The sequence below is a fragment of the Calidris pugnax genome, unplaced genomic scaffold (assembly GCF_001431845.1).
Source record: "Calidris pugnax isolate Ruff unplaced genomic scaffold, ASM143184v1 scaffold8, whole genome shotgun sequence".
Taxonomy (NCBI): Eukaryota; Metazoa; Chordata; class Aves; order Charadriiformes; family Scolopacidae; genus Calidris; species Calidris pugnax.
In genome coordinates, this window is record NW_015090830.1 from 16839190 (window position 1) to 16865010 (window position 25821).

At 46.5% G+C, this 25821-nt stretch overlaps 1 protein-coding gene across 5 annotated transcripts in view; it reads left to right on the plus strand.

Moving 5' to 3' along the window:
* The window catches only part of RREB1 (ras responsive element binding protein 1), a 126785-nt gene extending 101448 nt beyond the window's left edge, over positions 1-25337 (plus strand). For 3 of the 5 annotated variants that reach the window (XM_014940849.1, XM_014940848.1, XM_014940847.1), the window contains 3 exons: positions 136-2878; positions 19577-20323; positions 23308-25337. In XM_014940849.1, the coding sequence (XP_014796335.1) occupies positions 136-2878; positions 19577-20323; positions 23308-23828 (4011 nt within the window). In that variant the 3' untranslated portion in view covers positions 23829-25337. The remainder of the gene's footprint in view (positions 1-135; positions 2879-19576; positions 20324-23307) is intronic. The other 2 variants (XM_014940851.1, XM_014940852.1) reach the window with 2 other exon arrangements.
* The last annotated feature ends 484 nt before the right edge of the window (positions 25338-25821 follow it).

The window sequence follows — 25821 nt, forward strand, 5'->3', positions numbered from 1 at the left end:
CAGGTAGGTGGTGGCTGCTCTAAACTCTTTAACTTGGGCAGTGGAAGAGAGAGTGAACTGTTTTTGTTTTGCAGCAGCATGTGATACCTTTCCAATTTGAGATGTCTACTCTAAATATTTGTGCATGTCTTGCAGGTCTGGTGTGAAACAAATTTGCGAAGGTGCATCAGTGACTTCCATCGATTTATCTGCGAGACGTGTAACAAGGCATTCCCCATGCTTTCAGCACTCAAACTGCACAAAGAAACTCACGTGGTGGATCAGGGAAAAGACAAGCACAAGCCACAGTCCACGACCCCACCTGGCGAGAACCCAGACCAGAAAGCCTTCATGGCATCCTTGGGCCTACAGTACACCAAAGACATCAAGCCTGTCAAGCAGGAGGACAATACACAAGATGAGGTCCAAGAAATGCGGCTCAGAGCACTGAAGAGTAACCTACCTCAGGAACCCGGCAGCACCGGTCTGCTCAGCCTCTCTCCTCTGGAAGCTGCCTCTATGGGAGGGTCATTTTCAGTCCTTCCTCCTACAAAAGAGAACATAAAGCTCCTCTCGCTGCAGCCTTTCCAGAAGGGTTTTATCATCCAGCCTGACAGCAGTATTGTGGTAAAACCCATCTCCAATGAGTCTGCCATTGAGCTGGCAGACATTCAGCAGATCTTGAAGATGGCTTCTTCCGCTCCTCCTCAAATCAGTCTTCCTCCACTTTCTAAGGCACCTTCTGTCCCCGTGCAGTCCATTTTCAAGCATATGCCGCCACTGAAGCCAAAGCCTTTGGTAACGCCCCGAACAGTCGTCGCAACCTCTACACCTCCTCCTCTTATCAGTGCCCAGCAAGCCTCCCCTGGCTGCATCAGCCCAAGCCTCCCACCTCCCCCTCTGAGGCTGATCAAGAACTCGGTGGAGTCCTCCTCCAACTCTCACCTCCCCCAGCCAGGAGCTAAATCGAGTCCTTCCTCACAGTTGCTCCTCCAACCCAAAGTAGAGCCTTTAACTCAGCACGAGATGAAGACACAACTGGAGCAGGACAGCATCATCGAAGCTCTCCTGCCTCTGAGCATGGAAGCCAAGATCAAGCAAGAGGTGACAGAAGGGGACCTCAAAGCCATCATCGCAGGGGCAGCGAACAAGAAAGCCCCAACCATGAGGAAAGTTTTGTACCCTTGCCGTTTCTGTGACCAGGTGTTTGCCTTCTCTGGTGTCCTGAGAGCTCACATCCGTTCTCACTTGGGTATTTCCCCATACCAGTGCAACATCTGTGACTATATTGCAGCTGACAAGGCAGCGCTGATCCGGCACCTGCGGACACACAGCGGGGAGAGGCCTTACATCTGTAAAATCTGCCACTACCCGTTCACAGTGAAAGCCAATTGCGAGAGGCACCTGCGAAAGAAGCACCTCAAAGTGACCAGGAAGGATATAGAGAAGAACATTGAATACGTCACCAGCAATGCCGCGGAGATGGTGGATGCTTTCTGCTCCCCAGACACTGTGTGCAAGCTGTGTGGCGAGGACCTGAAGCATTACCGGGCCCTCCGCATTCACATGAGGACGCACAGCGGCTGCCAGAAGAAGAAGCCGTTTGAGTGCAAGGAATGTGGCACAGCCTTTTCAGCCAAGAGAAACTGCATTCACCATATCCTCAAGCAGCATTTGCATGTGCAAGAAAGGGAGATTGAGAATTACATCTTAGCGGTGGACTGCAGTGCCCAGGAAAGCCAGACAGACCCTACTTTATTGGAAGACAGCACTTATATGGACCGCAAGTCCATGACGCCTTTCCTGGAACCACAAAATGGCTTCTTGCTTGGGCCATCATCTCACGTTCCCATCAAACTTGAACCTACGGGCAACTTCCCGATGGATTTTGACGAGCCATTGGATTTCTCTCAGAAGAGCAAAAGCCTGGGTGCTGTGCAAGTGAAGCAGGAGAACCTATTTGGCTCTTCTCCCCTGTCCCTCTACGACTGTTCCATGGAGCCCATCGACCTGTCCATCCCCAAAGCCCTGAAGAAGGATAAAGATGATGTCCCATGTGAAGCCAGGAATCAAGAGTTGGCTGCTTCTGGGAACAGTGATAAAGCCTATAACTGTCTGCAGTGTCCTTTGGTTTTTGGTGCCAATGGGAACTCAGAGAAAAACAGGGCTGTCAGACATCCCCAGCCACTGAAAGGTTCATTGCATTTGACTGTCCCAATCATTTCCCCGGCTCTCCTTGGCAATTCTGCCTTGCTGAGACCCTTGAGGCCTAAACCACCACCGCCACCTCTCTTGCCAAAGCCTCCAGTAACTAAAGAGCTGCCACCGTTGGCTTCCATCGCACAGATCATTTCATCTGTGTCTTCTGCTCCTGCTTTGCTGAAAACGGAGGCTGCAGACGCCAGTCCCAAGGCACTGAGCAGCTCCACTGGGTGCGACAAATCAGGGAATGCCAAAGCAAAAGTGACAATCGTGACCGCCGTTCAGAGAGACCCCAGCCTGCCCGGTGACCTGGCTCAGGCGTGTGATCCAGAGCAGTCTCCCGTTGCCGAGGCTGGGTTGACTAAGAAAAGAGGTAGAAAGAAGGGAACGAAAAATAAGCCTAAACTTAGCAGTGGTGTGGATCTGGAATCAAGTGGGGAGTTTGCCAGCATAGAGAAGATGCTGGCTACCACAGACACTAATAAATTTAGCCCGTTTCTGCAGTCCACTGACAATTTCAAGGAAGAAAGCGGCAGAAATGGAACAAGTGAGGATGAGAAGGAAACTGCTGAAGATAAGCTGCTGAGAGGGAAGAGGAACGCTTACCCAGACTGCCTGCAAAGTATCCCCTGTCCTTACTGTCCTCGAGTCTTTCCATGGGCAAATTCCCTGCAGCGGCACATGCTCACTCACACAGGTAAGAGCGCCTTGTGCTCACAGTGGATTGTAGCCCCTGAGGATGCTCCTCATGAAGGGGCCTCTCCATGGAGGAATCTTCTTTTCTTGTCCTCTCTCTGATGTCTGAAGGGTATTCTTTGTTATTTTGCAAATCCCTGGCTGTTGCTGTTGTGTAGTGGTGGTGGTAAATTTTTCAGTAATGGAATAATCTTTGTGCCTTTGAGTATCAAGGGGGCAAATTAAACTGCTAAAACCCATTTGACTGCAGTGGCATAACAGCGTACCTGGGAAAAGACTCTGGTTTCAGGTGTTCTGTTATTATTGCCTTCTCTTGAAGGTGAACGTGCGTGTTGAATATTTCATTGTACCTTAAATGGTTTGTTTGGCTGCTTCCAGTGGCCGTTTATCTGCATCGGTAATGATAAAAGGATCCATAAAGATGAGAGCAAGTAAGTATAGAATTGTGACAGGGAAATAAAATAATATAGTGTTTAGCATTTTTTTTTCTTGCGGTGGATTTTATTTGATGGATCAAAGAAAGAGAATGCAAGAAACATCATCCTGAGCATTACGTATTAGCTTGCCTCTAGGAGATGTTTCTTCTCAGAGATAGACAACTAAAGGTGGGCTTTTGCCCAAAGGCATGGGGATGTGTATGGAGTCTTTAATATTGTGCCACTGTGTAAGTAACCTCAAACCTGGTGTAAACAAAAGGAGGAATTGAGGAGTGAGATTTATGCTAGGTTTGGGGTTATTTTTCATTCTTTGCTATAAAGGAAATACTGCATTGAATGCTTTGCTGATTTGAAGTTAACTCTTTTTTCCACCCACACAGTAATAAAGTAATTAGTAGATTCTCATCCTGCTCAGAGAGAGAGAGGACAAAGCTCTGCTTGCTGTTGCTCCCTTTTAAGTCAGTCACAGTTGTTGATATTTTTTTCTTCATTATACAGTCTCAACTCCTGGTGTTAAAGAATGAAAGTTAAGGGTATTTGTAAGAAACTTCAGGCAACTGAGTACAGCCTCATAAGAGATAATATAGCTTCACATTTTTTGATGGAATTGAGGCTTCATGAAGCAACCAATTCATGTCTGTGCTAAAGAGGGAAACCTGAAGAGGTAGAAGAGGTTAGCTAAGAGGTTTAGAGGGAATCTGAGCTGTGGAGCAGTCCCTATTACAGTTTGCTTTGGGTGATGTGAGGACATAACTTGCAAGGTATCAGTGCAACAGTGAGGCTATTGTTTTCTGGCCCACAGAGACCAAATTATTTCATCTTATTAAGCATACAGTTTACTTTCAGTGGTGAAGGAGAGCTCTTTATTCGTATCAATTGTTTTCTAACACCCTGCTCTCCAAAAAAAATATATAGTTACTGAAGAACTGTTCATGAGACAGAAAACAATAGAGAGGCTTTTCCCAGACTAAGGGGTTTGACCTGCTTATTGATGGCAGACTTCCAAGGTAGCAGCACTGGTGTAAACCCTTAATGAAGAAAGGAAAATGCACTCGGCCATGAGTTGTACTGGTAAAACTTGTTGCCCCTACCACCACCAGGCTTGGAAGGAGGCACCATCCTTTCAGAAAGCCTATGCATCATCTACAGAGAAGGCAAGCATCTGGTTGTAGTAGGACTGGATCCCCAGAGCAGATTCAGTATTTTTGGTGATTGTACAGCAGTGGCGATTATCAGATTCGGGTTGGTGCACTCTGGCAATGATAATCCCGAGCTCTCTTTTAATCGTTGAGGGAGATTTGTTGCTGGAGAACTACCCCACAGCAAGCTTTGACTGGCCTCGGGGCATCTCCTTTCAGGTGACACTAGTGCTCTGTTTCTAAACTGAGGGTTCACAGCAGCTCCCCTGTAGCAGGAGTGTAGATGAAGCTTACTGGACGAGAGAGGGAGAGGTAAGCTAGGAAGGTAGAGGAGATTTTAGGCCAGGGAGGTGGTGCCAAAGCAAGCACTAAGTAAGATGCATTCAGATGGAGGGAGCCCTGTGTTTTTGTGGTGTCAGGTGCTGGTGGCATGGGAGGAGTTTGGCAGCTGCATGATAGATAAAGCAGTTTGTTGGGTTTGTGTTCTGGGTGGGCGAGCTGGATTTCTGATGGAGACATCTACAGTGCCAATAGTGCAATGCACCATTTCTGTCCCCACCTATTGCACAGGCAGTGACTTGTTAGATAGCTCTGGTTTTTAAAAGGAGTTAAGAAAAATAATCTATTCACTAATCTTACTGTAAAGGGAAGAGGGGGAACTATTGTCTGGGCTTGATGGCTGCTCCCTGACCTGGAGAGAGAAGGGACCAAAAGTCTGATGTGAAAGGGATAGATGAGCGTCCTGGTCATTTGCTTCCAAAGTGCATGTGTTGGGTGTCTGCTCCATAAGGAATCACTGCAGGCAAGCTGGTCCATGCTCCTAGATTTCTGTAGTACACTGCTATCAAAAAACCAAGGCAGTCATTTGAGCTAAAAAGTGGCAACTAGATCTTCTCCACCCATTTGTAGGGAAGTTGTTACTGGAGTAATTTGTATAAGTGGTCTAAGCTTACCAAGTGACCATGGTTGAGGAAAAAGTAAATAATTTTGAGCATTTAAGTAGTCTCTATATATTACCAGTTTTAAACTACTGTGTTCATACATACATGAAAAGATTTTTGCAAGTGTGTCTTTCATGTTCAGTAAAATTTCAACATGGAGGGCTCCATCCATGCGGTGTTACATCATATTTACCTTTTGTCAAAGTGGAAAAATGCACATGGTAACCAGTAACCTGTATTCCTCATACAATCAAAAGTGTCTCTTGTGAAAGCTTTCACCCTGCTTATTCTTGCTTCAATACCACAGTGTGTTTTTTAGTTCAGAAGCATTTCCCTGAAGAAGTATACACCTTCCTCGCCAGTTTTTATTTTAATGTAAAGCTTACCAGTGGGGCACTGGGAATTTGGCATAGCTTGGTTTTGTACAGTGTTTAGCACAGTACCTGTGTTTTGTTTGAACATGCTTGGAACACTTGCTTTTAATACTTTCTTTCTCTTGATGTCTTTATTGTTTAATTTACTCTTCTACGTTCAACACAGTTTGCCTTTCTTTTTTGCTCTTCTCTCCTGCTCTTGACTTTTTTCATTCTCAAAGCGGCAAGTAAGATGTGCCCTGATGGTGGTGCAGTTAATTTTGCTCCTTTTATGGCATGTGCATCAGCCTAAGTTCAGTACAAAATTAAAATAATGATCTTTGTTGGCCATTAATTTGTTATAGATAACCTAAATCTTTTTGCAGAGAATCACCTGAGGATATTTTCAGAGTGATACTGCCAGATCTTATTTGGCCCAACATTATTTTTTGTAGAAGGTGAGATGAAATGGCAGAGGACAGATGTTTTGTTTTTGTTTTGCTTTGCTGTTAATGCAGGGATGAACTGGACAAGAAAAGATCTATAAAGAAAATAAAGTCATAGATAAATAGAATACAGTTAGACCTAGCCCATGAACCTGAATGTTTCCTGTTGATTGGAGGATAAGCATTCTTCAAATGATGGGCTTCCATGAAATGTCCTGCTTTTTTGAATGATCTTTTTTGTGCCTTTAAAGGTGACATTTTTGGAAAGCAGTCTGGTTTCCATTTGGGAATAGGACTGTAACTTGAGGTTGGGAGTACGGGAGTTTGCACAGTAAGCACAATTTTTGTTTGGATTTGGAGACCTCCAGCTAGGACGTTTGTATGGAAGAAGAATATCTTATCTCTTGTAAGTATTGGTCTTTATGAAAAATCTTTGGTTGATAAGGAAGTTTTAAAGGCTAAAAATATGAGAAAATTGTGACCTGAGATGCAGGTTGAGTTTCAAGTAATTAATCCCCAGCTAATCCTGTCATTGCATGCTTGAAAAGAGATGTGGAAAGGAATTGGGCTATCATGAAGCAAAAGGATTTCTGCTCAACTTTGAAGTTCTGTTTTGTATTTGCATTGTGAACGAAGCCAAATAAAAGTGCAGAAAGTGGTGGTATTCATAACCATAAATTTATGGTTGACTTAGCAGGCATCTAAAAAGAGAGAGTGACTTAAAAGCCCACAAAAAGCAGTGCCTCGATGCTTCTAAAGAGTTATGTTGACACTGGGAGAAAATTAAGAGAAAGAAACAGCGCCTGAGATGTCTGCGAGATGTGGGGAATCCCTTGTACAGGTTGAGATGCTAATTAGAACAGAACCAACTTGCAGAAGATTAAAGTGAGAAACTTACCCACAATGTTGTATCAAAGAGGCTACTGGCTGGGGAAGGGGGAAGGGGGTGTGTGTTCCGAGGTTTTGGGTGTGAGGTGGAAGATGTGACAAGGGCAGATCTCCTTTTACAAGTGACTATCCTCACAATCTCTTTCTTCGTCATGAAGATGTCTTGCAGGACTGCTTTCCTCATTGCACTGCATGATCCTGGCTTTTCTTTCAACTCTTACTGTGCTCAGGCCCTTCCCTTGTTCTAGTCATTTAAATGAATTACAGACATGAAAAACTTTCTCCAGTGGGGAAGTAATTGATTGTTTATTCGATGTATGGGGCATGATTCCACTGAAGGCAATGGAAAGATGCCCCGTGGCTTTGATGGAAGTTGTGTCAAATTCACACGGGTGATAGACATCTCAAGAGAGAGCCTGCTGTTGAGGAGCTTGCAGACAGAATGTTGTAGATGGTCACCAAGCAGTTAATGGGGAAAAAAAAAAAAAAAAAACAACAAAGGAATTTCTTATTGGACATTAGAAGGACAGATAGACATACTTTTTTCTTGGGTCAGGCCAGAAGCTCTTCCCCTGTCAAAAATGTGTTGTCTTTTTTACCAAATCTAATGGAATTTGTACAAATCTGGAGCTGCCAGCTGCCATCTGAGGAGGAATGTGCTTATCCCCGAGTCTAAGGAAGAGGATGCTGGATCTCACAGTGTCACATGCAGTTTTTGCTGCTGTTCAGGATAAAAAGCTCGGGTTGTGTTTGGTGGGGCTGAACGCTGCAGACGAGCAAAGCGTAAGGACATGCGGAGTTCCCTGCCACATTAGAGCAGCAAGTGCTCGCTCGTGTCTCTGATGGCCGTGGTAGGATGTGTTATTTAGGGTCAGCATGTGGGCCCAGCCACTTCCTGCGGTCTGTTCCCCTTAATGCTCTATCAGCATTCACAACTGCTGCATTAGGGTTGTATGTTAGAGGGCACATCCCTGCCTGCTCCCTTCACTACCTGTTTATGGACCTGTTGTGTGCAAGTCTCTCCTGTTGCTTTCTGGACCTGCTGGTGGTGTCTGCCTCCGGCCTCATCTGGCGTCAAGCTCCAGAAGTTCACTGCCTGCTGCGTAAGGAACCGTTTTTTAATCTGCTTTCAGCTGATCCACTGCTAGTTTCAGAGAATTGCAGTTCTGTGTGTGCCCTCTCAGCTGCCTTCACAATTTGTAAACATCAATCATAACGCCCCCTTCTCCTTCAAGATGGGAAGCCTGAGCCTTTCTGGTGTCTCCGTGCAGGGCAGCTGCCCCATCGCTCGGATGGCATTTGCTGTGTGCCATCTGCGACACTTCCTGCAGCGTGGAGACCAGAAGTGCACACACCCCCTGAAACAAGGGCACACCAGGGTTTTACGCAGCAGGAAAGGGACACCCTTGGTCTTGCTCTCAATACCTTTCCTCATGGTGCCCAGTGTTCTTTGGCTTTAGTTTGGCTGCTGCAGACCAAGCCGGTGATCCTGGAGAGCTGTGAGTGATGGCTGCAAGCCCTCCTGCCTCAATGTACTGCCAGTACAACGTATGTATGTTTTAGATTCTTTTTCCAGAGGAGCTTTACCTTACATCCGTCTGCATTGAAGCTCACCTGCCATCGTATCGCCCCCTCTGTTTCAGAGTTCAGCGGCGGAGGAGGTTGTCAGATCACGCAAGGCTGTGCTGTAGGCGGGCAAGTGGCACGTAGGCAGAAAGGACAAGCTGATGAGAAACCAAGGGTGAGCACAGTCACTCAGGGTTTCTGTGCGCTGACCAAATGGGATAGGTGCAAGAAAGAAGCTCAGCAGATGGTGGTACGTGTGCCCTGCCTGGAAAGCGTTTGCACACCGGAGCTGTTGCTGTAAGGCATTCACACCTCCAGGAGGGACAGGGTCACTTTTTGTCACTTTGAGTCAGTTTCACAGGAGAGTTGTCGACGTAACAAACCTAAAAGCAGCAAGAAGCTGGCTCTGTGCGTCAGGGTAGTTAAAATTACGAATCAGTTGTTGCTCTCAACCTCAGGGTAGCTGCTGATCAGGTTGTGCAAAAGCCTGCACAGGGTTTTCCTCTTACATTTCGAACTCTGGTTTGTTTGGGAAAATCTGCCATCTTCCCAGGCTCTCATCCTTTCTTCTTTAAATGTGGCACGTTGCCTTGCAGTGATTCAAATGTAGTAATACAGGTCTCAGTACTAGTTTGGCATTAAAATCTGCCATGCTGGAGACATGTTACGACGTGATTTGATCTTGCCTATCATGAAGAGACTAAGTTGTCTTGTTACCATGTTAACAGCCCGTAACTTCACAGGGCTGTAGCACGGTATCAGGGGTGTCACGTGGGCTCATCCTGCCTATGCAGACAACAGATGGCTACGGCGTGAGAGAGGAAGACTCATGTTATAACATGATCCCCTCACAGAACAAAAGTCTGCAGAAAGGGCTCTGAAAGTGCTCACCTCCGAGGATCTTCGCGGCAGAGAGAAACTAAAATGTCCTACTTGGGTCTGTTGAAAACTTTCTTTGTCGTCAGAGGGGTCCTAATGCAGCTCAGCCGGTCAACAGGGTGAGGAGGCAAGCATTTCTGAAGCTACTCGGATGAGTGCTGGCGCAGCATGTGGGATGGGTAGGACTTTGGTGGAAGGTAGATGTTGTTCTTAGCACTCAGGCAGCTGGCGCTGGGCTGGTCAGAGTGGTTCGACCTGCCCCTGGCAGACAGAGCCTTGGGCCACGGTTGGATAGCACAAAGCACTTCTTGGCTCTACTGGCTCAACCTGTTCCCAACTGTTCATCCCCACAGCTGTAGCTGACCCAGCTGCCCAAAAAAATGGAAAGGGCAAGGGGAGGGACCGGCAGTCGTGAGATCAGTTCCCGGATCCGGCTGGCAGTATGGCTCTAAAAGAGCACATTGATGCAGCTGAGGTGTGGAATTGGCAGCATCTCCTGGGAGGCGCTGGGGATAGATGCTGTTGAAATTGGCTTTGCTGTCAAATGTTTTGTGTCTTCAAACAGCAGCTTGAGACAGCAAAGAAGGAGCCCAGATCCTATACTGTTATAGTTACCACATGCACTTTATAGCACAGCTTAGTGTTTATAACTGGCTTCTCCGAGTGGTGTTTAATCATGGTCCAAAATCATTCAACAGCTTTGGACTTGCGGTCTCCCTCCATTGTCCAAGAAAAATGGATTTCAAAATCAGTGGAAGTAAATTAACAATTTGAAACTGTGGCTCAGTTTAAAATGGGGTCATTTCTCTTTTTGTGCTGGTTTTAAAAGGTGGGTGGGTAGCGTGCGTGAGGCACCCATGCAGAGCCCGTGTGAGGGCTGTATTTTGAAGCAGAGAATCATCCAGGTTTCACTGTACACTGAAAGGAAAGGGAGTGAAGGGAGATGCTGGGATGGTGTTTGGTTAGCCATAAATGAAGGAAAGCTTTAAGATGAGGTGTAAGGCAGGAAGTGCAATTCAATAGAGTGTCACTGGGAACAAGTTTATAGAGGGTTTCTTTTGGTCTTGTTTTAAACCAAAACAAAAAACAGGATGGTGGTTTTGAATAGGATTCAGAGATGAGGAAGCGGTGTGAGTGATGGGGCTTGTGCGTGTCTTTGCTGCGTGGAGAGGAAGGGAATGGTCTGACTAAAGCACCTGAAGCAAACTGAGGACATCTCGCCTGGCTCGCAGCAGTCGGGCCATGGGAGACCGGTACCGACAGAGGAGTACGATGAAATTGTGAAGCAACTTAATGAATCGCCCACTTTCATCATGTTAAAGCAGCCCTGCCTTCGTCTCCCTAGGGCTTTCTGAATGCTCCCTTCTTGCAACAAAATGCAGTTGATGGAGGAGAGATATGGGATGAGAGTGGGGTAAGGGATTATCTCTCACGCAATGGAGAAAGAGACTTTACTAAGGAAAGATACCTTTCTTAAAGAGGCTTGGCCCTAATGCGAAAGGGTTGAAAACAATTGCTCTCTGCTAACTAGACAAATATTTACAAAGTAAGTATACTCAGCAGTGAATATTCCGATTGGTGTTTAGCAGAATTCATCTTTGCTCTACATATCTGCCACTCTGTGATCCCTCCAGAAATCATGTGAGCCCTGGGTATAGCGGGGGACTTTTTGTTTTTCCAAACTTTGTAGCTGTCTGTACCTCTGAACTACATTTGTGGGTATTTCCTAGAGGACAAAGGGCTTGAAACTGCTTTTTCAGTGTCAGGCAAAGTTTAACAGCTGCTCCAGAGCCGCAGCCCAGGGTAGAGCAGGAGTTGCTTGCTGCTGGGGTGCCTGGCAAACGGAAGAGCCATAAGGTCGGCCTGAGTGCTAGAGCTGTTGTTTGGAAGATACTGAGAGGATAGTGTGTAACTTGCTGATTGTATTGCCAGCTCTACATCACACTGCCTTTCTGCTAAACAGTAGAATTCAGTGTAAGCTGAAAGTCTGGGTCTCCCCCCGTTCCCCTTTCAGTGGACATTTCCACTCAGTGGATACAGTCAGAAATAGCTTTTTTTTTTAATTCCCAGAGTTGGTTTTCTCCTTTTCGGCCCAGATACATTCAGTTCCGTTTACTGTAAAAAGGCCTTTTCTATCTCAAATGTTTTCATTTCAAAAGGCATGCAGGTATGAAAGCTCCCTCACCTGTGGGCTAATTAAATATTTAACTTGTGTGTGTGCATGTGGTGTAATGAAGGTGGCTCAATTTTAGTGTTTAGAGTATTTACAATAAAAATGGGCAAAGATAACTCTCAACATTTTTCAAGTTGACTCTGCAGGTTGGAAAGATGTTCTCCAGTTAATGGGTGGAAGTAGGAAGCAGCAGTGTGAGTAGGTCCCAAACCCCCCTAGTGGTGGCTGCGTCTGTGCTGTAAGACTGGGGTTATTTCAGTTAACGGAGGGAAAATAGTAAATCGTCGGTTCATCTGACTGATAATGCCAACTGCCTGTACAACATCCATTTCCAGTGCTTGCTCTGCTCCAGTTTTGAGCATTATTTATGTGATGGGTTTTCTAACGCTTCTCTTGGGATGTCGGGAATGTTTGGCAATAAACAGTTGCTTTAAAGTCACAAAACTGTTTCCCTCACAACACCCAGTTTTATCCAATAACTCCTTAGCATCTCAAGCTCTACTCTCTATTCCAACTTAGTTCCAGGAAAAAAGAAAACCACGGGAAAACAGAATCAAACCAGCAACCTTCCCACTTTGATCTGTATCTGCTTTTTTATCTGAAACTTTCCACATTTGGAGTGTCCCTTGATAATTTTGTTTGTGTATACAGGAAAGGAGTTTACTCCTCTTTCTCCTTCTTTCTTGCCACCTATAAAAGATTAAGCAAACTCTTATGACTGGGCTGACTGAAAACTGCGACTTGAATTGTAAATAGACTTCAGCAAAACAGTCTCTTCTTTCCACAGTTTGAAGGAAAAATTATTTTGGCTACAAACATATAGTGGTTTCTTTCATGCAAGCGGAAAAGTTTTTGGATTCTCAGATGGAGTCCTTGAGGTTTTGCTTATGAATATATCTCCTGAGAAGTTCGTTTTTTCCCAGGAGCTGACGAGGCAGCAGCTGAGCTACCCGTGGTTGCTTCATGTTGTCTTCTTCCATACATCCTTACCTCCTGGCTCATCTCCTCTCTTGCCCTTACCTTGCCCATGTTCTTTGACTCTGGTGTCAGAACTGACATCATTAAATAGTATCACCTTCTTGTCCTCGCTGCAGAGGAGTGACACTGGTTGTCCGTGACAAGTAATGTGTTCTGCTCCCACGGTTACTGAAGAAGTGGCAGTGGGTGGGAGCCTTGGCAAGCGGACCTCTCCGCTCTTGTCCTCTTGACTTGCCGAGTGTAAATATCTGTGGGATAACAAACGGACCGGAAAGCATTTTACAACCTTAGTAAGTGAAAGATGGGAAAGGGGTGAAAGAAAAGGCAGGCCTTTCCCATGCACCTTGCCTTCCTCACCACCTGGATGCAAGCGGCTGCTCTGCACCATAAATCTGCAAAGTCCTGGAAACAGGAATTACCCGTCGGAGAGGAGCTTGCCCTCGTTGGAGGGATATTTGCCCAGACCTGGATGCTCCGTCAAAATCCTCCTCCTTGTGTAAGATACAAGCCTGCTGGACTTGTACGGTCAGGAAGGTTTTCTGTTGCTGCAGATAGGCATGTAAGCAGGGAAAAACCAGTAGTGTAGGCCAAGGCTAACCTCTGCTGGAGCGGCCAGAGCGGCCACCAGTGTGAGACTACCCTTGCAGCCACCCCTTGTGCTGTGGGACCCAGCTTGCCTCGTCCCAATTGTTGTGTTTCCCACACACCTTCCTGGCTCCCCTGTTGCTCTTCCAGTTCAGCTGTGGCAGCGTTGGGCTCACTCACCCCCGAGCAGCCAGGCTTTGTGCAGAGCAGCTCGCTTTTCCACCAGCTGTGAAACTAACCGCGCAGGTTGGGGGTGACCACAGAGCAGCTCGACTAGTTGGGAGCTGTCGCTTCGCGATACACATGAGGTTTCATCAGGGGCCCGTGAAACGCCTTCTTGACAAAGAAGACACCAGGTCTGGTTTGTGCAGGTGAGAAGGAAGAGCGCTCACCCAGGCACGTACGCGCATCAGCATGTTCCTGGCAGCATCCCTGCCGGAGTTTTGAATGTCTTCATTCAGGGGTGGTGGCCACCTTTGGAAAGAAAGCCTGTGTGCATCCACACTCCCGCTCCAGAGCCGCAGCCCAGGGTAGAGCAGGAGTTGCTTGCTGCTGGGGTGCCTGGCAAACGGAAGAGCCATAAGGTCGGCCTGAGTGCTAGAGCTGTTGTTTGGAAGATACTGAGAGGATAGTGTGTAACTTGCTGATTGTATTGCCAGCTCTACATCACACTGCCTTTCTGCTAAACAGTAGAATTCAGTGTAAGCTGAAAGTCTGGGTCTCCCCCCGTTCCCCTTTCAGTGGACATTTCCACTCAGTGGATACAGTCAGAAATAGCTTTTTTTTTTAATTCCCAGAGTTGGTTTTCTCCTTTTCGGCCCAGATACATTCAGTTCCGTTTACTGTAAAAAGGCCTTTTCTATCTCAAATGTTTTCATTTCAAAAGGCATGCAGGTATGAAAGCTCCCTCACCTGTGGGCTAATTAAATATTTAACTTGTGTGTGTGCATGTGGTGTAATGAAGGTGGCTCAATTTTAGTGTTTAGAGTATTTACAATAAAAATGGGCAAAGATAACTCTCAACATTTTTCAAGTTGACTCTGCAGGTTGGAAAGATGTTCTCCAGTTAATGGGTGGAAGTAGGAAGCAGCAGTGTGAGTAGGTCCCAAACCCCCCAAATTTACTAGACTGCTACCACCTAGTGGTGGCTGCGTCTGTGCTGTAAGACTGGGGTTATTTCAGTTAACGGAGGGAAAATAGTAAATCGTCGGTTCATCTGACTGATAATGCCAACTGCCTGTACAACATCCATTTCCAGTGCTTGCTCTGCTCCAGTTTTGAGCATTATTTATGTGATGGGTTTTCTAACGCTTCTCTTGGGATGTCGGGAATGTTTGGCAATAAACAGTTGCTTTAAAGTCACAAAACTGTTTCCCTCACAACACCCAGTTTTATCCAATAACTCCTTAGCATCTCAAGCTCTACTCTCTATTCCAACTTAGTTCCAGGAAAAAAGAAAACCACGGGAAAACAGAATCAAACCAGCAACCTTCCCACTTTGATCTGTATCTGCTTTTTTATCTGAAACTTTCCACATTTGGAGTGTCCCTTGATAATTTTGTTTGTGTATACAGGAAAGGAGTTTACTCCTCTTTCTCCTTCTTTCTTGCCACCTATAAAAGATTAAGCAAACTCTTATGACTGGGCTGACTGAAAACTGCGACTTGAATTGTAAATAGACTTCAGCAAAACAGTCTCTTCTTTCCACAGTTTGAAGGAAAAATTATTTTGGCTACAAACATATAGTGGTTTCTTTCATGCAAGCGGAAAAGTTTTTGGATTCTCAGATGGAGTCCTTGAGGTTTTGCTTATGAATATATCTCCTGAGAAGTTCGTTTTTTCCCAGGAGCTGACGAGGCAGCAGCTGAGCTACCCGTGGTTGCTTCATGTTGTCTTCTTCCATACATCCTTACCTCCTGGCTCATCTCCTCTCTTGCCCTTACCTTGCCCATGTTCTTTGACTCTGGTGTCAGAACTGACATCATTAAATAGTATCACCTTCTTGTCCTCGCTGCAGAGGAGTGACACTGGTTGTCCGTGACAAGTAATGTGTTCTGCTCCCACGGTTACTGAAGAAGTGGCAGTGGGTGGGAGCCTTGGCAAGCGGACCTCTCCGCTCTTGTCCTCTTGACTTGCCGAGTGTAAATATCTGTGGGATAACAAACGGACCGGAAAGCATTTTACAACCTTAGTAAGTGAAAGATGGGAAAGGGGTGAAAGAAAAGGCAGGCCTTTCCCATGCACCTTGCCTTCCTCACCACCTGGATGCAAGCGGCTGCTCTGCACCATAAATCTGCAAAGTCCTGGAAACAGGAATTACCCGTCGGAGAGGAGCTTGCCCTCGTTGGAGGGATATTTGCCCAGACCTGGATGCTCCGTCAAAATCCTCCTCCTTGTGTAAGATACAAGCCTGCTGGACTTGTACGGTCAGGAAGGTTTTCTGTTGCTGCAGATAGGCATGTAAGCAGGGAAAAACCAGTAGTGTAGGCCAAGGCTAACCTCTGCTGGAGCGGCCAGAGCGGCCACCAGTGTGAGACTACCCTTGCAGCCACCCCTTGTGCTGTGGGACCCAGCTTGCCTCGTCCCAATTGTTGTGTTTCCCACACACCTTCCTGGCTCCCCTGTTGCTCTTCCAGTTCAGCTGTGGCAGCGTTGGGCTCACTCACCCCCGAGCAGCCAGGCTTTGTGCAGAGCAGCTCGCTTTTCCACCAGCTGTGAAACTAACCGCGCAGGTTGGGGGTGACCACAGAGCAGCTCGACTAGTTGGGAGCTGTCGCTTCGCGATACACATGAGGTTTCATCAGGGGCCCGTGAAACGCCTTCTTGACAAAGAAGACACCAGGTCTGGTTTGTGCAGGTGAGAAGGAAGAGCGCTCACCCAGGCACGTACGCGCATCAGCATGTTCCTGGCAGCATCCCTGCCGGAGTTTTGAATGTCTTCATTCAGGGGTGGTGGCCACCTTTGGAAAGAAAGCCTGTGTGCATCCACACTCCCGGTGTCTGAAGTGGTCTTCGCCCTTCATGAAGGCACATTGTTTAAACTTTGCATTTGTTTTTCTTGGTGTCGACCCCATCTGTTTGCCTGTGCCAGTAAGGCAACGTCACTAAGCACGGTGAGGACCACCTGTCCCTTGGAGCATCTCTCATGCACAGGAAAATGTAATGGCGGGCCAGCCACGCAAGAACAGAGTAACAGCTGGGAAGGGGCCTGGGGCACAGAGAAGAGGAAAAAAGGACATAGAGTTTGGATACAATTCATTGAAGGATGAGTATACTGTAAGAAAAATAGTGGGGTTTTTTGGAAATAGCAGAAGAAGAAAAAGTTAGGGAAAATTAGGGGAAAATTGGAAAATCAGGCATGATGTATGACATGTTGAACATAAAAGTTGGTACTTCTGGAGAGTTTTAAGACATTCTGGTTTTGGCTTGCGCTTTCTTGAGTGCTACCAGTGTGTATTCCCCTTGTTCACTTTGCTCCTGATGTTTCTTGTTATAAAAAAAACTTACTCTGCATCCTCTGTCTTCTCTTTGGTCAGCAGAGAGTTACAAAACATCTCTCTGGGTATGATAAAAAGGGAGCTCTCTTCGTCTCAGTCTCCTCATGCACTTCATTCCTCCATCCCAACAGAGCCCACGTGGCTTCCTGCCCCACTGCCTGGTGAAGCCCCTCCATGCTGTGCTTGCAGTCTTTCTTAAGCCTAACGCATGTCTCCTTGGGGGGGCATTTCTCAACCCTGCTGGGGATGGGACAGGGTGGCCCATGCCTTCCAGGGGGTACCCCCGATTTTGCTGAGGATGAGCACCGAAGGCAGCGGTAGAGCAGCTGTTTTAGGTGCTTTCTGTTGGTGTCACTTCAAGATCTTTGGTCCTAAGATCCACTTTGCCGCTCCAGTTCCATCCCTTCGCCCATCATCCACAGATAGGTCTTTTTGATGGTAGGAACCAAAGGCAGCTGGGGTTACGACTTCTCACCAGCTCCTCTTTCCTTCCCTCCTGCCCTTAGCCTAAAGGGAGCAGGGATTCAGGGGTCACTTCAGTCCAGCACAAACCCGTGCTCTGGTGAAAAAGGCCCTGATCACACTGCAGCCATGAGAATGTAAAGGCTGGGGTGGGAGTGGGTGGCCAGGGAAGGACGAGGACCCTTTCAGCAGCAGTAGGGAGTCCCATCGGTTGCTATTTATCCTTTCTTTCATCCCCCGCTATCAGGCCAAGGTGAGACTCTGCCAGTGAGAGCCAGATGTCCTTGTCCTATCCTGAAAGGCAGTGTGTGGAAGAAGGTGGCAGGCAGGAACCCATAACCATGATTCCTTTTTAAACGTGTCCCCTGGGTAGATACAGTCTGGGTTTGGCTTCTGGGCTCCCTCTCTTGCCTGCACCGGCAGCTGCTCGGATACCTGCCTTGCATCCAGGAGCACCTTGCATGGGCCTGGCTTCTCATACGTGCCTGGCTCCCGTTTCTCTGGGTTGGGGAGCAGTGTTTCCCCTTGATTATTATGCCTCGACATTTCAGTTTGATTTTTAAAAACTACCTCTTTTTGTTTATAATAGCTTTCCTCTGGTTTTTTGTGCTTGAATATAGCCAAGAAATAAGCAATGAGTCAAAACACAGAATTCAAATGCAAATTCATAGAGCACTTGTAGGTGACCTTTGTTTTCAGATGCCCCTATCCTCAAATTCTCTAGCATTATACACAGAGCATGGGTCGGTTGTGTGTTTTAATGGGCAGATAATTAGATGAGCAATGAACTTTGCGGAAAGCTTTTGTGTAATCCACTGTCTATGTAAACGGATCTGTTTTGATTAAAAGGTGAGATTACTTTTTTTGACAGGTCATTTCTCCCCCTTCCACCCTCTCCAAGAAAAAGCAAATCAAGGATTATGCACTATTAAGTGATTGTTCACGATTACTGGAAATGCTGCTTAGCTTTGGCATTTGTTTAATGGCCATTTATTATAATTTGTGCAAGGAGGTGGGGTTAATGCAAGTTATGTTGCATTCAAACTAAGTGCCTGAGAACTTACCTTCTTATCTTCTGTCACTACTCCTTGCTTATGAAGAAAGACTGCAATAGGAAATCTAGGCAATTCAGAGACAAGTCAAATGGAGAACGTAAACTGCTCTACTAGAGTTTCTAAATCCCTGTAGTTACTCAGCAGCTCTCAGGCTTGCAGATGAATGCTGAAATGCCTGGTAAGTTGTGTGCTCCCTCGGCTGCGTGCTGTTAACAAGAAGGGGTGAGGGGGAGGACTTATAGCAAGGCAGGTTTCAGCTTTCAGAAAGCACAACTTGCTGAGTTAGTGTCCTGGAACAGTTGCTGGAAAGTGGCACTGGGGATGCATCATCATCAGCTTTGGCCTCCAGATCCAGTCAAGCTTATTTCCTATTTACACATACACTAATTGTATAGAGCTTGGAAGGGGTACAGCTCCAGCCCTTTGTTCTCCTTAAGAGCCTTATGTGTTTTATTTTTTTTCAACACATGTTATGTCTTCAGCAATGTTAACGCTCCAAACTGATAAGGAAGCAGAGGAGGTCATAAAGGTGGATGTCTTAGGTGGGTTTTACCTTCTGATTATGGGAACTGTGAAACAATGAAGGATGGTGCCTTCGTGGATGTTATTACTGGATGTTACTACATCTTGGCTTTTATTGGTTTGGTTCCAGGTGGTATCAATGTAATGAAGAGCTTACGTCAAAGGCCCACACGTGGACAAACTTCTGCTTATATGATGTATACCCAACATTTTTAACTGACCCATGTTATTGTCAGTGCTAACCTTTGACATTTAATTAACGTTTGTACCAGTTGGTTGTATAAGGCCTTTGCATTCCCTTAGAAAAGCGTTTCCCACTACTTATAGTTTGTAAGTTAGTTTGATTAATCTGTGATTGTATAATACTTCCAGCTATATCCAAATTTCATGCATGAAATATTCTAAATAATATATCCACATGTCTCTGGTACAGTGTATTTGTAATAGTAGTGATCTTACTCTGCTTTGACATCTCAGCGTTTTGCGTTCTCTGGTGAAAGTGATTATATGAAGAGTGACCTGAAGAAACTGCCAAGAAAGTGAGTGCATTCTGGAAAAGAAAGCATTTTGTTAGAGATTTTTAATCCTCTTGTTAATTGGGTTCTGTGGTGGTTTGATCTCTTTTCAGCTGTAAGATATTGGCCTGGGTGATAAAAGAAGCAGATGTTGGGACAGTTGATCAGGAGCAGTGCTGGTGGGACTGCGTGCAGCCTCACCGCTGGTAGCTGTGGATCAGCAGAGAGCATCCCACTGAAAGTTTCTCTCTGTTTGCTTGCAGACGGCCAGTCTGAGGCGGAGACACTAGCTACAGGAAACGAAGTCTTGGACCTGACCTCCTGCGAGAAGGAACAGCCAGAGGAAATAACAGAGCTACCAGAGAGTGAGTGCGGCCCCAAGGAGGAGCAAAAGGCTGACTCCCCTCCCGCAGAAGAGGATGCCGAAGAAAAAGCGGATGGATATGAAGAGGGCCCTGAGGAAGATTCTGTAAGTAACAAAAGTCTTGACCTCAATTTTGCCAGCAAATTAATGGACTTCAAGCTGGCAGAGAGTGACCAGAGTGCAGGCAGCAGTTCTCAGACTGAAAGGAAACATGCCTGTGACATTTGTGGCAAAACCTTCAAGTTTGCTGGCACTCTTAGCCGTCACAAAAAGGCCCACACTCGTGAGGACAGAAAGGATGAAAGGAGCAGTGAGGATGAAAGCAAAAGCATTCAGGATGATGCAGGAGCTCCCTCGATGCAGGACTCTGGTCTTGAGCAGGAAGAGTCTCCGATGGACTTGAAGGTAGTGGAGTCTCCTGTGGACTGTGAGGCAACAGGAAAGGAGAATGAAGAGAGCGAAAGCATCTCTGAGGGGGAAGGCACAGAGAGAAAGTCCACTGAGAAGAGCAGTGATGACAAAAAACCAAAGACTGATGGGGCTAAGAGTACTGCAAAAGCAGACAAAAGAAAGAAAGTCTGTACTGTGTGCAACAAGCGTTTCTGGTCTCTGCAAGATTTGACGCGACATATGCGGTCTCATACAGGTAAGAGGAGGCTTGAGGGCAGAACAGATTATGGGCACCAGACTGAGGCGTCTGCTCTGTAGGGGCACGATTCCTGCTAGCACTTGAGGTCGGAGACACTGCATTTAGTCCTGTGGGTATTTGCCAGGTGTCTTCTCTTCCCCAACCTCCCATGCTGCAAAGCGTGTCAAGGGAGCAGGAATTGTCAGCACTCCCTTATCTCCAGTTCCTGCACCGTTTTCCCCCATGTAGAGTTTTAAAACTTGCAGAGTTTTAGGGGTTAGGGCAAGTATGGAGATCCGTGTACAGTTGTTCTGTCCAGCTTCTTTTGACTCCCTTGTTGTTGTCACATGCGTTGTGGCTCTACCTCTTCCCAGTATTTTGATGAGCAGTAGAGAAACCTGGCAGTATATGATAAGACTTCATCTTGGAGTGGAAGTTCAGAGAGGGAGAGTCTGGTTTTGTCTGATTATCTAAGCCTGGTACGGGTAATGTGCCAGTGATCCTGACCAGCTGCTTAAGTGACAGGCAAAGCTACAGTGGGTGCCTTGCTCTTCATTCAGGCTTGGGCAGGGGGACACGGGTGGAACACAGTAGTAAAATGCTTGTGTGATGATTTGACTCAGTTGTTAAGACATGTGGGATCAGTTTTTGCAATACACAGTTTGCAGCAGTACCGTGCAGAGATGAAGTCATGAGCCAGTTGAAAGGTGAATTAATCATTCATCCTTCTTAATGCGTTGTTCTTAACGATGCATTTTACCTGTCAGTGAGCTGCTCTGATGGAGGAAAACTGGTGCCGTTTGACATTTTGTGTCTTTTGGAGGTGCTCTTTGCTGAAGACAAGAATTTGGCAATTAAAAAAATATTTGTGGTGTAATCGATGGTGTTTAGTAAACTGCATCAAAGAGTAGTGCCTTAACCAAACTTACTGCCCTTCTGAATCATAAATATTGACCTCTCAAGTGCAAAACTGACCTGTTTTCTTCTGGCACTGAGGACTCAAATTGTGAGTTGAGCCACAAGTGAAACAGGGGCCAGGTCCCATTCTTGTGCTTATTTTTGTAATTATTCAGAAGCCTTGGGGAGATCCTAGTATCTAAAGTACTGAGCTTCACCCCAAAATGATACACAGCTGTGTGCCCATGGAGATTCCCATACCATGTGCTTTAAATGCTTGCAATGCGTGCTGAGATATGCAAGGCTTGTCAGTATGGTTTTTCCTCCATTCTTTTATATATTTATGTATTTGCTGTATTGCAAAAGTACCGTCAGGTTGTAACATTGCTTATACTTGTGTTTTAATGTATGGGGTTTTTTGAAGATAACTGCAAGGCTTTGGAATTTCTTTGCTCAGGAGAGAAACATTTGGGACACAATGAAGTGTGCAAGAAACCTCTGCCTGCCTGCGAATGGCAGTCGGGCTGGAAAAGTGCCATTCTCCCATTGCAGGCTGCACCAGTAAATAGTTGTGGGGTGCTCAGGTGGTGACTACCCAAATGCGGGGTGGGCTACGGCACTGCACCGGCCACAGCCATGTGCTGGGTGGGCCAAGGCTGTTGGCTGAACATGCTCCTGGGGAGCCATGCCCTCCCTTGATAGCAGATGCCCCAGCAGGGCACTGGAGAGAAATATTTCTAAGAAGGGGCACGCTTCCCAGGGACATCATGACCTGCTTGCACGTTTCAGCCACCCACCTCAAGCTCGTAACCGGTTTTCTTTTAATGATCCCAAGCATTCTTACAAGTGAGAAATGAGCCACCAGTGTCTTGTTCTATGTGCTCACTGGCACTCTGGATGGAATGGTAGCACTGAAGAATCTTCAGTAGGTGCAATCAGAAACACAGAATGAAGTGGTCAGGGTGGGACCTTCGATCCTTCAGGGCAGAGGGCACCTTGGGGCACTGTGCTGGGTTGGGACTTTGGGGGAATTTTGTCTGTGAGGCTGTGGTTGCTTTGTTTTCTGATGAGCTCATGCTTAGGGAAGTATTCAAGCATTTCAGGTGCAAAAAGCAGCTCTGGGAGCAGAGCAGACTACGTGTTGATTACAGGTAGTAATCAACTGTAGGTGAGCTGCTCTTCGGCTTAAGGTTGCAAAATAAGAGGAAGAATTCTGTCCTCCGAGAAGCATTTCTGCAATGGGCTTGAAGAGGTTTTTAAGGGGCTTTCACATGTCACTCCTGTCCTAAAGCACCAGTGGGGTGAGGAACACCAGCAGCTCTGTAGATAACATGGTCAAGACAGACATTTTTCAGTCGGTCAGTAAATTTTGGTCAGCTCTAACAGACACCTCCCATGTCCCACGAATGCCTGACCACTCTAGGTCCTTCAGCTGCTCTGGGTCCATTTGGAAATGTGGTGGTACTGTCACAGAAAGAGAAGGGGCTGTTGTGGCAAGGGTATTTCCTGGCAGCTTTTCTTTGATTCTGGTGATTAACTTGCTTGTCCATCTGCCAGTGTCTAAGAGAGAGGGAGATGTGTTCTCATGCTGTCGTGTTCACTTTCTAAGTGCTGTTGGCCACAGTTACCTAGGCAGTATCTTCCTCCTTCCATCTCAAGTCCTCTCTCTCCACGTGTATCAGGGGCTGACCTGCAGCAGGGAGAGCCCCCATGGTGGGCTGGGTTCACAAAGGCTTTTGAGCTCCTGAGGACGATTGCAAACTTCTTCCAGAAAAACTGCTGACTAAATTAGACGGGATGCTAATGAGCACTTGGGGCTTATGGTCTTCCTCCTTTCTTAGTGCTGGGCCATACCAAGCTTGTAGAAATCTCAAGGCACTTAGTTTTGGTCTTTCATTTGTGCCCCAAGGGGATTTATCTGTATTCCTGCTTGCATGCCGTCAGCTAGTTTGCTGGTACAGAAGCAAATAATCTGCATAAATTCAACATCCATGTTGGATATAGATGCTGAATTTCCAAAGCATAGAGCATCTTACACTGATTGAAACAAGAGGGAGGTGCGTTTGCGACCTTATGGCTGACTTGGTGTTTTAATTCTCTTGTAGGTGAGAGACCGTACAAGTGTCAGACCTGTGAACGGACCTTCACTCTGAAACACAGCCTGGTTCGTCACCAGCGCATACACCAGAAAGTCAAAAATGCCCGAAACCATGGGAAGGAGAGCGACAAGGAGGAGACCCAGTCGAGGTGTGGAGAAGACAGCGAAAATGAGTCTAGCCACAGTGGCACCAACCCCATCTCCGAAAACGAGTGCGACTCTGCGGGGGGCATGGGTAGCCATCCGTCCCTCCTGGGAAGCCGAAAAGAGCCCTTGGCCGGCACGGCCAAGGAACCCCCCTGCAGCGAGGAGAGGCCGAGCGGGCGAGGAGCCGGCACCTGCCTCCTGGAGCCCACCAAGAGTGCACAGAAACAGACAGCAATAGACCAGGAACCTCGGGGTAGCTCCGAGCACGAGAGGCCCTCAGGTTTCATTCAAGACTTGCTGGAGATGCACAACAAAAAGTCTCCCATGAATCACATCCTTGCCTCTGCCGACAGCGCGCCTCAGCTCCTGGGGGTTGAGTGACTCGCTCGGAGGTTGGACCCGTCCCAGCACGCAAACTGAAGCCAGCAGAGCAAGGTTTCTGGGGTCTTGGTTTTTTTGGAAGAGCGACCTACAGCTATGGGGAGAGTATGGCAGACTGGACGCAGTGCCATATGCCTTTCAGTATAATAATGCAAGAGACTACAGTATATACTGATTTGAGTGCCTTACTACTTTATTAGATCTTTTGGTATCATAGATTTTTTTTTTTTTTCAAAAATGATTTTTTTTAATATTTTAATGAATTATTTGGAGAGGACCTTTTTCATTTAAGCATTAATGTTACCTTTTGTATTGGTGTGCGTGAGCTTGTTCTTGTATATCTGTGATAGTCGCTGTGTTTGTTCTCTGAGCTGGAAATGGGGGCAGTGGGGTGGGAGGCCCTTGGATACCACAGCCAATAACTGGAAGAAAAATTATGTGAATTTCATATGAAATAGTCAGAGGAAATGCAGATGAGATGTTGATTTATTGTTTTTTCTCAGTAGATGTTCTTGCGTTTGCCACATGGTGGAGCATTAAGCCTGTTCCAGGCTCGAACAACGTGGCAGTTGAAGGTGTTCAAAGTGGTTCAAGCCAAAAGCAGGAAACACAACGAATTTCAACCTCACGCTTGTTTCCACTTTTCAGCATTAGCAATGGTCTTCTAAAATCCTAGGGTGTTTTTTTTTTCTGGCCATCGTGGACTGAGCATGTATGCAGAGAAGAGTTACATAGCAACGTAACCTATGGAAATTACGCACCCGCTGTTATATATGTTTGATTTGCTTCAGTATATTATTATTATTATTATTTTATTATTATTTTATAAATCCATCAGTTCGCTTGTCTCTGCAGTCAGCAGAAACCAATGGGCAATATTTGCCCACGCAGACGTATCACGCAGCTTGGATCCCCTTCTCGAAACGTTTGTTGGTTGGGTTTTTTGGGGGTTTTTTTCTTCTTTTTTTTTGGGGACTTAACGCTTTCACCAGCTCCTCTTCTTATGTTGCAGCTCTTCTACTGTACTTTAAATGAAACCCTTCCCTCTCAGCGGAGAGTCACGTGGAGGCCAGCGAGGTATCCTCACGCCTGTGACAGGGGGGACATCTCGCTTGTGGTGGGGTGCCAGTTGTGTGGGTGTGAGCGTGTGCATGAGTGCGTGTGTTGTGTGTGTGTTGGGGGAGAAGAGTGGGAGAAGGGGGTCCGTGGAAGCCCCTCCCAAGCGGGTGAGAAAGGCGCTGCGAGTACTAGGTTAGTCCTGTCGCCAGCACATCGGCGACAGCGCGTGGTGTTCACTTCTTCTAAAAGAGCAAAGTCCTTCCGTCTTCCAGTCGAAAGCAAGCAAGCAAGGAGAGAAATGCGAGCCTTACCGTCATCTTGCTACTGTCATGTTCTAGGGCAAGAAAATACTACTGGTAATAAAACTACAGATATAAGACATGTTAAAAAATAAATAAAATAAATTAAAAAAATAAAATTCTTCCTGAGATTTTGGGGTTGATGCTTGAAGACTTGAGGTGTGTGTCTAAATTTCATATCAATAATTTAACCCCGTTAATGCTGGCAGCTGGAATTTCTCCCTGTGGCTCCTGTTGCCGGCAACAGGTGACACTCCGGCCACCAATATTGAAGGGGTTAAGCAAAATGTATCCTACTGTAGCTGCGCATTTTTAGGAGTGCCCAGCATTGTTGTTGTTTTTTTTTTTATTGTCGTCCTTGTTGTTGTTGTCGTTATTGTTGTTTGTTAATTGTCCTTCAGTCATGACCTCTGGGACAGACAGAGCCATAATAGCATTGCCGGAGCCTCACTGTGCTATTCCACCACTGCAGCCCCCCAGCCCAGCCCAGCCCGCACTGGGACCCCCCCTCCTTCCCTCCTTTCCCCCCTCCTTCCCCACCCGCAAAATCGCTTTTCCTGCTCTCACCAGACATGGAGGAAGTGGGCCTCGGACCCTGTCTATATTATATAATATATATATCTATATATATCTAT